The sequence below is a fragment of the Quercus lobata genome, chromosome 2 (genome assembly GCF_001633185.2).
Source record: "Quercus lobata isolate SW786 chromosome 2, ValleyOak3.0 Primary Assembly, whole genome shotgun sequence".
Classification (NCBI taxonomy): Eukaryota; Viridiplantae; Streptophyta; class Magnoliopsida; order Fagales; family Fagaceae; genus Quercus; species Quercus lobata.
This window is the reverse complement of record NC_044905.1, coordinates 39194820-39207332: the sequence shown is the minus strand read 5'-3', so window position 1 is coordinate 39207332 and position 12513 is coordinate 39194820. Positions and strand designations below refer to the sequence as shown.

The 12513-nt window shown below is 35.4% G+C and overlaps 1 protein-coding gene across 1 annotated transcript; it reads right to left on the bottom strand.

Annotated features, from left to right (window-relative positions):
* Nucleotides 1-857: 857 nt before the first annotated feature.
* Nucleotides 858-3773, bottom strand: LOC115975556 (UDP-glucose 6-dehydrogenase 1). Its single transcript, XM_031096381.1, has 2 exons — nt 3666-3773; nt 858-2704 (listed from the first exon to the last, which is right to left on the bottom strand). Exon 2 carries the CDS (start codon nt 2681-2683, stop codon nt 1241-1243), a length of 1443 nt encoding a protein of 480 aa, XP_030952241.1. The 5' UTR covers nt 2684-2704; nt 3666-3773; the 3' UTR covers nt 858-1240.
* Nucleotides 3774-12513: the final 8740 nt, after the last annotated feature.

Below are 12513 nucleotides of genomic sequence, written 5' to 3'. Positions count from 1 at the left end.
TGTTTTTTTTTTTTTTTTTTTTTTTGAGGTGGCGTTGCTGGATATGGGTTTGTGCCGGTGGTGGCCGTCGGTGTTGTTGCCAGTGGTGGCCATCGGTGTTTGTGCCGATGGTGGCCGTTGGTGATGATGATGATGATAGTGATAGTGATAGGGACAGGGAGGAGGTAATATATTATTTTAATGTGTAGTAAATATTATTTTAATGTATAGAATTAAAGTATAGAACATCTGATAAATGGTATGTTGTAAAATCATATGCTAAAATGATAAAGTTGGTTTTTGGTGTGTCAAAATGGCATTTTTTTTAGAGAACTGATGAAAATGCTCTAACCATAATAAGAATCTAAATTGACCTAAAACACACTAAAAACACCTAAAATCAAGCAAATAAAAATCGTAAAACTAAAATTCAGAAAATTAAAATTAAAAATCAAAATTAATAAATAACAAAAAATAAATAAATTGCAGATTCTATCTTATATCATAATATAAGTTTGATGTTGGAATGAAAAATCGTAATGCAATATAATAAAAGTTGGGTTTACATACTGTATTTGTGTTATGTAATTTACTGTTGGTATCGTAAACGGTTCTTTTACCACACAAAACATTGAAATTTTATGCCAGAGAGAAGTAGGAAACAAAAAATTGGAAAAGTGAGATCCAGCGCCGTATCCTAGCAACTTCGAGCCAAGTTCTGGTGGCTCAGATAGTTGAAACTTGAAAGAAAATCAAAGTAGGTCGGTCTTGCTAAATAAATAAACTTCTCATCTAGTTCAACATGGGCTGTCGAGGTCAAGTGTTTCTGAATTTGAAGTCACCAAAGGCAAACTCTAACATCTTCTGTTATGCTAGTAGTCTCATAAATGCATTCTCCTTCCTCATGAAAACTTAAGAGATACAAGCCTGTCAAATCCATCAGTTTCCAAAGAGAAAAGATGAACCAAAAAAGTAATAAGTTTAAACTCACCCCTGATATGCATTTGAGATAAATGCTTTCAAAAACATTCTAATTATAATAGACGATCAAACAAAATAAATGATCAATGAAGTTCAACTTGGAATACAATGTAAGGCAAAACATAGAGGCTCTTACTTTCACCAGAATTATACAAATACTCTTACTGCCGTGCGAAAGTAAGAAACAGTGGAAATCATTAAAAAATTGTAAAGAATCAAACTGATTGTCTCCAACTATAATTCCTTGGCTCCTGGCATAAGCCACTCCAATGCATTTCTTCTATGCCACAGCGGGCATGTCTTTTAGCCATGGATCCAGGGGCTTACCAATTGAGTACACAATAAAACCAATCTCACGCAGCTTTTCCACATCAACGACGTTCCTGCCATCAAATACAAAAGCTGGTTTCTGCATGTTATCATATATCCTCTTGTAATCAAGTGTCTTGAACTCATCCCACTCAGTCAGAATGCAGATACCATGGGCATCCTTTGTTGCCTCATAAGCTTCCCAAACCACACTCACTTGCTTCACAGTGGAGGGGCTCATTGGCTGGAGGTGAATAGGATGATCCCAAGTAAACTTGTCCATTGTAAGGTCCCTCTGAATCTGGTCTTCAGTGACCTGTGGATCATATATGCTCAGCCGGGCCTTGTCACCCAATAGCCCCTTGCACACATCAATGGCTGGGGTCTCTCTTGTGTCACCAGTATCTTTCTTGAAAGCAAATCCCAAAACAGCGATCTTCTTATTTGAAACTGTGTTAAACATGGAGGCAACAACACGGTTCACAAAGCGGTTCTTTTGGTAATCATTGATCTTGATGACTTGTTTCCAGTACTCCGCCACCTCAGGAAGGCCATTACACTCACAGATGTAAACAAGATTCAAAATATCCTTCTGAAAGCAGGATCCACCAAAACCAACACTAGCATTGAGGAACTTGGGTCCAATCCTTGAGTCCTTACCAACAGCATATGATACTTGTGTAATATTTGCCCCAGTAGCCTCGCAGAGGGCTGACATTGCATTAACAGAGGATATTCTCTGGGCCAAGAAGGCATTGGCAGCAAGCTTTGAGAGTTCTGCAGACCAGAGATTGGTGGTTAGTATACGTTCTTGAGGGACCCATTGAGCATAGACATCCTTCAATGCTTGGATGGCCTTCTGGCCTTCTGGGGTTTCCCGGCCTCCAATTAGGACTCGGTCTGGTTTAAGAAGATCTTCAATTGCAGTTCCCTCAGCAAGGAATTCTGGGTTTGAGAGAATTTGGAATTGGATTCCCTTGCTGTTGTGGGTCAGAATTTTTTCAATTGCCTCAGCAGTTTTGACAGGGACTGTAGATTTCTCAACAACAATTTTGTTAGATTTTGACACGTCAGCGATCATGCGAGCTGCACTCTCCCAATATGTCAGATCTGCAGCCTTGCCTGCCCCAAGACCCCGAGTTTTGGTTGGGGTGTTGACAGAGACAAAAACTATATCAGCCTCTGAGACATGTTTCTCCACATCGGTGCTGAAGAATAGGTTCTTGCCTCGGCATTGCTTCACAACACCATCAAGTCCTGGCTCATAGATGGGGAGCTGGTCGCTGTTCCAGGCTGTGATCCGAGATACGGAGATATCCACAACAGCCACTTCGATAGATGGGCACTTGAGTGCAATAATAGCCATTGTTGGGCCCCCAACATATCCAGCACCAATGCAACAGACCTTCACCATTTTCCTTTTCAACTTTAACCCCTGAACAAGATTAGGTTCATGAACATCAGAAACAGGAAAACTCATATCCAGATGACCCAATTGCAATCAACCTACTGGACAAAACAGTACAACTAAGAAATAATTTTTTAGAATTCACCCACCACTAGAGGATAAGATCACACCCCCCATGTTCACCAAAGACTGAAATATGAAAGGAATGGAGGAAAATGCCATATCTTTTGTTCAAAACTGGTTCCAAGCCTGGTAAAAAAAAATGAAAAATGGAGGGTTGCGGTAGATTGGTGGCCAGTGGAAAAATTTAGTCACCCTATTATTGTTATGAATTTTGGTTTTCCAAACATGTGATTTTTATATGATCTCATAACAAGATTGATAGAGAAGAAAGGGGACACTGTGCTTAAAAGTGGTTAAAAATAAATAAAACCTTGAAGACACAGAATTTGCTAGAATCTTAAAGCTGAAAACTGGATTTTTCGGATTGACTGAAGCAAAGAGAATAAACAGCTCATGACAGTGAAATAACGTGTTCTAACTTGACCAACAATGCAGGAATATAATAACGATGGAAGGTAAGCCAAGTCAGATCTGACCCAAATACAGGATCAACATCAATTTGCTGCTTAGAAATAGAATAGCAATGCAGGTGACGGATCAAGGCCATTGATATAACAACTTAACAACATTGAATTGATAGTTACAAAATTGCACCAGATCCATAACCAATTAGCTCGATTTATATACTCAATGTTTAAGTATCAATCAGAAAACAATCCTGAGAAATCTTAAAATCAAATACGGAAAGCGAAAATGGCAAATAGATCGAATGAGCACAGAAATGAAAGATAAGACCCATTTCAGATCACAAACAAAAAACAAACATAAACGTGTTTTTAGGGGACCGGGGGGGGTTCCAAAAATTAAGGTAATGTTTTTAGAATTGGAATCAGAAATTTGAAATAGAGGGTCGAGATATACTTACCTTCTGAAGTAGTAGTAGTAGTTTCTCAAAGCCCTGTGGATTTATTATTATTATTTTGTGAATGAGGAAGAGCGGGGTGGGAGGGAGCTCTTTATATACGCAACTAACCCATGTCCGAATCTACCCCTGCTCTGTTAAGAAAAGGCCAGCCCCCAACCAAGGCCCCACTACAGCTTGCTGTTAGTGTGTACTCCCCAACACGTTTTCTTTCGTATATATGAATCATACAATTAATTTCCACTAGGCATCAATTAATTTTGTGTAATAAGTGGGTCCAAGTCTAACGACAGATTTTTTTTTTCTTTTTTTTTTAAGAAGACATAATAACTAACTTATTTCTTAATAAAGTCTAAGCTGGTAACTTTTATCGGCAAGAGTCTCGTTGTTAGTATTTAGAGCATTCACATTTGCTTTTTACAAAATATTTAATTTTATCATCTTAAAAGGTTTTTTTTGGTTAAAAATTTCAAAAGTTATTTTATTTATTATACCATATTATTTTATAAGAGTAAGACTTAAGTACAGTACTTAGGTGTTGTTCCTTAGGTTCATTTCTTAAGATTCTGCCATGTGAATTTTTTCTTATGGGATAGAAGTATATTTCTTAGTTAAATAGCCAAGTGGCTAAATTTTAAAAGAAAAATTTAAGGAACAGCACCTAAGGAGCTGTTTGGATTTATGATTTCCATAATTTATAACTCTGTTTCCATAACTCATAACTCAAAAATGGTGGGACCCATAGTTGAGAAGTCTGTTTGGATTTTCATAACTCTGTTTCCAGTTTTTGTTTCCATCACTCAATTCTCTGATTTTTGAGTGATGAGTTATGGAAACTGAAAACACCTTTTTAGGTGTTTTCAGTTTCCATAACTCTGTTTTCAATAGTAATTCCGTAATTAAACATACACCAAGGGACCCACTAACCGACAACTTTTGAGTCACTCTCCTTTTTCTTTTTCTTTTTTCTTTTTTCTTTCTTCTCCACTTTTCTTTCTTCTCCACTTTTCTTTCTTCTTTCTTTGTTCTTCCGTTCGATCTTTCTTTCTCTTTTTTCTTCATTTTCGCCTTTCTCATCTCAGTTCGTTCTTTCTTTCTTTTTCCTTTTTTTTCCTTCCTTTTCTCCTTTCTCATCTCAGACCCATTAAAAAAAAAATCAAGAAACAGGGCTGAAGGGGTGGGTTGCTTGAATTGGTCTGAGTTCGGTGTTGAAGGACGGTTTGAATTTTGGTCTTGAATCGGTGGGTTGCTTGCCAGTTTGGGTGTTGGTTTTTTCTAGGTTTGGTGAGTGGTGGTGGTGAGAGATGGAGGGCTTTCATACCACCACAAATCCGAATCGGTTTTGTCTAGCATTTAGAGATAATTTGGGACATTTGACTATAATTATTGAATACAATTTTTGAAGTTGGCATACCAAAATTTATGGGTTTTTATTAAAGATTATTTGGGTGCAAATTTGCTTCTCACCTAGGCAAAGTCTTTGGCAAAAAATTCACGAGCTAAGCAAGGGCATCTGAAGAATGCCTCGGTTTCGACTAGGCTTTTCGGTGTCTGATGGGTTTCAACTGGGCTAGGGTTCTTCGAACAGGACACCTTTTCTTCGACTATGAAGAAATTAAACTCCAAACATACTACTTGAGAGATGATGAGGAAGAGAAAAAGTTAAACAAATGGAGCAAATTTATTTTAGGCAGTTTATTGGTAGATGAGAGGAGTAAAGGAGGTTGTTGGAGTAATGGCTGAGAAGAGAAAAGAAGCTTAATCAGAGAAGAGAGAAGAAGCACCATTGTGTAGAGTCAGAAAGAAAGAAAGAATAAAAAATTAGAAAAAATAGAAGGGTCTAACACTCAGCTCAGGTATGGGACCCACAAAAAGGTTGAAATATTTTGAGTGATATGAAGTGAAAACAGTTGCCAAACGGATGTGTTTAGAAAATTTGGGTATTTTAAGTGATGAGTGATGAATAATGAGTGATAAGTGATAAGTGACGAAAATTGAGTGATGAGTGAGGAAAAAAAAAAATTCAAACAGGGCCTAAGGTTGTACCTAAGTTTTATCAATTTTACAATACACTCAACATCCCAACTTTTATTTTATCATACAATATATTAAAATAATATATTTACATAATAAAATAATATAACCTAAAATCCAATAAAACCCAAAGTCAGTGAAAGAGGGAGACAAAATGATAAGAAAGAGGCTGAACGAATAAAACAAAATAAAAAAATAAATACAAGCTACTACAATAAGTTGCATATATAAAAGCCTACCGTAGCAATATTGTAAATTGCTTAGGGTGCGTTTGGATACCGCTGAAAACTGAAAACTGAAACTGAAAACTGAAAAACACTGTAGCGAAATAATTTTTAAATGTGTGAATAGTATCGTGGGACCCATTTTTAATGAAAAAGTTGCTGAAAAGTGAAATTTGTGGGTCCGTGAACAGTACACGATGTGCTGTGATTGGTCCAAAAAAATTTGAAAAGTCAAAGTTTGCGGCTACTGTTCATTGAACAGTGCATGAACAGTAGCCGCTTGTGGGAAAATCGCGTGAAAAAAAAAAAAAAAAAAAAAAAAAAAATAGAAAAACGCAAACGCGGATTGGGCAAAAAACGCCCAATCCAAACGCAACCTTAGTATATAAAAACCGGATAAAGCATCATTTTAGTATTTGTGGATTGTAAAATACAATTTTGAGGCCCAATACTAATGCTTAGCAGCTAGCTTCAATTGCCTATAAATATATATATATATATATATATATATATATATTTCGAAGTATCTAAAAATATACTCCATATCACTTCTTTATTTAAAAAAAAAAAAAAAAAAAAAAAAAAAAAAAAAAAAGGGGGGGGAGAGGATTAGATATGTGAAATCAAAACGAAATTAGAAAAGTGCCCATGCGCCATGGAAAAGTCAAGCACCGACTACTTGGCAATTGGCATTAGCATTGTGATCCTCTGATTCTACGCGTTTGCTCTGCAAAGCAATGCTCTGTAAAGCCATTATTCGTGAGTTTCCAGGATGGTCTCCCCAAAAGTATATATTAATTACTTCTTTGTGAGATTAGACTTACTCACTAGTCGACTTAATACTACTTTAACTATGTTTGATTCTTAAAAAAATAAAAAAAAATAAAAATAATAATTTAATTTAATATGTTTGATATTATTATAAGTTATATAATTATACATTTTCTCAGTTTAATTAGACATTATTGTGCTAAGATTTTTTTTTTTTTATAAAGAATTTTAACCTATAATGTTTGCTACTGGTGAAGTTTTTTATTTCACAACAAAATACTGGGGATTCTAGCTTTTTACCCCTATTTTTTAAAATATTTGGCAATATGCCCCTGTTTCCAAACTATCTAGGTTTATACCCCTGTTTCAATACTCGATTACCATGAAATTAAGTTTCAATGAAATACTCGATTTGTACAATCGAGTTATGCCCGATCAAAATTATAAAATAAAAAAAAAAATTGCATGGAATTCGAGTTCCAAAATGCCACTATAGGTGTTCTTGAACGCCACTACAGTTGATCAAACTAAAAAAAATTGCATGGAACTCGGGCATAACCTATAGCTACCTTTTGATTGTCCTGTAGTAGCATTTTCAATGGAACTTGAGTTCCATGCAATTTTTTTTTTTTTTTTTTTTTTTATAAGTTTGATCGGGCATAACTCGATTTTGTACAAATCAAGTATTTCATTGAAACTCGATTTTAAGGTAATCGAGTATCGAAATAAGGGCATTTACCTATATAGTTTCAAAACAGGGGCATATTGCTAAAAAAAATTTAAAATAAGGGTAAAATGCTAGAATCCCCCAAAATACTCTACTAATTGTGCTAACTGAAAACCATTTGTTCTAAGATTCTTGTAAGCACTTTGTGGTATTCTAATTCTAAGCCTAGGATTATGAAATTCTTATTTTGCACTATCTTGAATTATTATTATTTATTTGGTAGTGGTCAAGAAGTGAGGTATGACTAGTATTAAATTAGCATGTTTGGTAAACTGTAATAGACACTGTAATGTAATAGTTATTTCTATAGTCTTCTTTATTTTTTTAATGAGAGTTATTTCTATAGTTTAGCTATTCTTTAGTTTAGTTATGTTTTTATTACAAGGAATAGTAATTCCTCAAAATGAGGAATAACTATTCCTCTTTAAAAGGGTTATAATGTTGTATTAGCTATTCCTTAATAAGTGCAATAATTTCAAAACTTAATATATTTCCAAATAAACAAACTTTCCATATACATCTAAAAATTATAAAGAAATCATAAAAAATAACATATATCTCTCTTAAATTTTAAAAAATAACAATTTTTAAGGAGATATAATTGTATAAGTAAGATATTTCCTAAAATAAATTTTAAGTTTTATTCTAATGTTATAACTCACAACCAAACTTATGAATAGGTTTAGTTATTACATTACAACACATTTTATTTCTAGTAATAAAAATTACAATTCATGTTGTAATCCCCATTCAATATACCAAATGTATCCTTAATCATTTTTTTAGAATGTATTAATCTATGCTAATTTGGATTGAATGATGTACACAATACTTAATACTCTGTGTCAATTTTAACCACAACTCAATGAAGCATAAATTATGATTTTTTTTTTTTAAAGCATAGATTATTAGTTCGAATATCCTGTTTTCCTTGCCTTGTATCAAAATTCACTTATTAAAAAAAAAATCAAATGGTAGGAATAAAAAATTTTGATGTGTAATAAGTGCCACAATTTACCATTGGACATTATTGTAGGACAGAACTTGCGAATTTCATTTTCACCCTTTTTTTTTCCTTTTTTCTTCACTGCACTTATAATTTCAACCTGGAAAAGAGAAAGAATTGAAGATAAAATTACATCTTCCTTTCCAAAGTTTTTTTGTTGGGTGATCTCTAAAGAAGCTTCAATCTTTTTTTTTTTTTTGGTTTCTCCAAATGTTTTGTAGTGGCATCCCAAATGAATGGGTATTTTAAACAAAAGTTGTACATATTAAGTACCCATTTGGTTAGTGCATTTTGGGCCAATAATCACAATTGCAGTTTTAAGATGTAAATTTTGTGTTTTCACTAGGGGTGTCCAACTCAACCGGTGGCCCGACCCACCCGGTAAATCTGACCGGACCCAGACCGACCCGCCAGTCGACCCGACTACTCCGGCGGTCAGTAGCGGGTTTTCTTCTCCAGAATCCAATCTGGTCAGTTCGGTCTTGGATCTTCTCCCCAAAACCCGAAGAAACCCGAACCGACCGAGCTTTATAGCATTTTCCGTAAAGATTTTTTAGATTCGGCGAGATTTCAGCTAGATCCTTGAAATCTCCACTGGATTTGGCGAGATCTCGTCGTTTATGCCCAAATCCAGCTACAATCTAATGGATTTTGCTCAAATAAGGCTCAGATCCATTGAAAATATGATGGGTTTTGCTCAAATCCGACGAAACTCCGATGGTATTTGCTCAAATCCGGTGACGATTTGGTGTATTTTTGCTTAGATCTCGTGACTTTTGCAAAAATCATGTGACGATTTGATGTTTTTTTGCTTAGATCTGGTGATTTTTGCACAAATCCAGCGAAGATCCGGTGAAAAATATAGTCACCGTCAAATGGAATCTCTTGCAGCATCATCGTCGGCTTTGACCGATCCGACTGCCGATCAAACAACTCTAATCCGACCTGACCCGTTGGTGGTTGCGGTCGACGGCAGGTTTTCTCGCCGGAAACCCGATGTCATCGAGTCGGTTCCGAGTTGGGCACAAACCCGACCCGGACCGACCTGTGGACACCCCTAGTTTTCACAATGGATTCTTTGAGCAAAAATTTCAAATCGCAACAAAACACACTAAAACCAATTTTTCATCTATGGTTTTAATGAGCATTTACATATGAAGATGTAAAAAAAAATACCTATTTTACATCCTCAAATACTACTTTATCTAATTTATCAACTCATTTTACAATTACACTCCACATCACAGTTCTTATTTTACATACAATCTGATAAAATAATATAAATTACCCAATAAAATAAACATAAAACTCCCATTTCTTTCTCTTGTTCTCAACCACCCATCACACAAACCTAAACCCAAAAAAACCCCTCCACTGCCCACCATCCAAACCCAATCAACCCAACTTAGCCACCACCACCAACAACCAAAGCAACCACCATAATCAGCCACACTGCCCACCATAACAACCATAATTGCCACCACCAAACCACAAACCCAATAGAATCCACCACAAAACCATCCACTGCCCACCACAAACCAAAAAAAAAAAACTCATCCACTACCCACACAAACCCATTGGAACAAACCACAACCACTGCTTCGGCCCAAGGACTAGAGACTTCCAACTCAACCCATAACCACCCATCACACAAATCCAAACCCAAACCCCCCCCCCCCCTCACCGCCCAAACCTAATCAACCCAACTCAGCTACCACCACCAACCAAAACTAAAACCACCACCAACAACCAAAGCAACCACCATAATCAACCACACTGCCAACCATAACAACCATAATCGCCACCACCACCATGCCACAATCAACAAACACCACTAAAACCACAACCCCACCAGAATCTGCCACAAAACCATCCATTGCCCACCACAAACGAAAACAAAAAAACTAATCCACTTCCCACACAAACCCATCAGAACAAACCACAACCACCGCTCCAGCCCAAGGACTAGAGCCTACTGACGCAATCCATAACCGCCAACCAAAACAACAAACAACCACTACCACAACCGCCGATCTACACCAAAACTCAAAACCCACAGCCTACAACCCTCATGCCACCACACCACCATCGTACCACAACCATCGAACCACCCCACAACCAAGCGAAAACCCATGCCACAAAACCCATAACCTTCATGCCATCATGACCACACTACCACAGTGCCACCACCATCGAACTACCTCACAACTAGCAACAACCCACTCCATAGATGACAGAACTCACAACCCATGTGACCTATAGCCTATAACTCCACGCCATCGCGACCCATGACCACACCATCACTGCCCTACCACCATTAGCAGCTGGGAGATGAGAAAGCATTGGTTTGAGAGAGAGAACTGATGAGAGACATGTGAGAAATGAGAGAGGAGTATTTTATTTTTATTTGGTAAAAGAGAGAATAAATACTATAAAAAAATTTACATCTTGACCTACAGTGGGTTGTAAAAACCCCCAGTTTGCTATTTTACCAACCAAAACCTCAAAAAATTTATCTGGGTATGTATATCTTTCTTTTTTAGCAACTGTGAATAGTAAGTTCTTAAATATACAACATACTATTCATGGGTTGTAACTTGTAAATATACAAATTAATTTTATTGGAGAGAGAGAGAGAGATGGAAGAGAAGAGAGAGAAACAATTTTTTTATATTATTTGATTATGTAGGTTATATTATTTTATTGGGTTGTGTGTAAAATAAGAACTGAAATTCTTAAATGAGTTGGTAAAATAGATAAAATAGTATTTGATGATGTAAAATAGATAAAATAGTATTTTATATAGCAACCCAGTTAAACCAAATTTTAAGCATATGAAGATGTAAAATAGCAATTTGAGAAGTTTTATGCCCCAATGCTAATGCTCTAATAAGCTAATTCAAACTCATGCTCATGCCCTAAACAACAAATAAATTGATAGTTTAGTTGGTAGGTCTTTGTTTTCCCATGTTTCTTAATGAGAAAAAGGACTGCTAGAAGCCTAGAATTATTCAAGTCAAAGTACGAGCAGTGATTTTCATATGCATGAAGGCCATCACCAGACACTATAATTGCACCTTATTTGTTAAAGTACGAAGGGAAAACTTCAAAACTAAGGATAAACTTGCTTCAGGAGTCAGAAAAGAAGGAGCGTTTTCGAAGCTAAATCATAAGACACATTTTAAAGACTTTTTTTTGGACAGAAAAGCGGAACACTTTTTTTTTGAGAATAAAAGCGGTGCACATTTTAAAGACGGGTGAGTTTGGTTCAGCTTTTAGAAAAAGTGCATAATGAAAAAGTGAAGTTTTGTAAAAGTGCATAATGTAAAAAGTGGAGTTTCAAAAAGCTGAGTGTTTGGTAAAAACTGTTAAAAAGTGCATAATGAAAAAGCTGAGTGTTTGGTAAAAGCTGATAAAAGTGGCTTTTTGAGGGGTAAATGACCAAAAAGGACAATGTATATATAAGGGAATTTATTTCAAAATTTTTTTTTTTATGTGAGTTTGTTTCATACTTAAATCAATTACTTCATCATACTTAAATCAATTTTTCTCTTTCTAAAAAAATTATTTTTTTCTTACCAATATTAGCTAATAATAATCTACCACTTAAGATTTATTGTGAAAGTATTGTAAAAATATTGTGATAAAAATTGATAGTAATTTTAATTTTAACATACTATTAAAATTATTTTTTTCTCTTTCTAAAAAAATTATTTTTTTCTCATCAATATTAACTAATAATAGTCTACCTTAAAATTTATTGTAAAAATATTGTGAAAATATTATGGTATAATTTCTTTTTTCTCCCTTTTTTTTCTCTCCACACACGTGGCTCTACTTCCTTTTTCTTTTCTTTTCTTTTTTCTCCTCTTTTTTTCTCATCCACCCACGTAACCAACCACACTCTCTTTTCTTTTCCTTTTTCCTTCTTTCCTCTCCCATCTTCTCAGTCCAGAACATTCCTAGCTCTCTTTCCTTTTTTTTTTTTTTTTTTTTTTTTTGGCCTCTTAGCACTTCGGTCCCAACACCATCTGCTTCTTCTTCTTCTTTTTTTTTTTTTTTGGCCTCTTAGCACTTCGGTCCAGAACA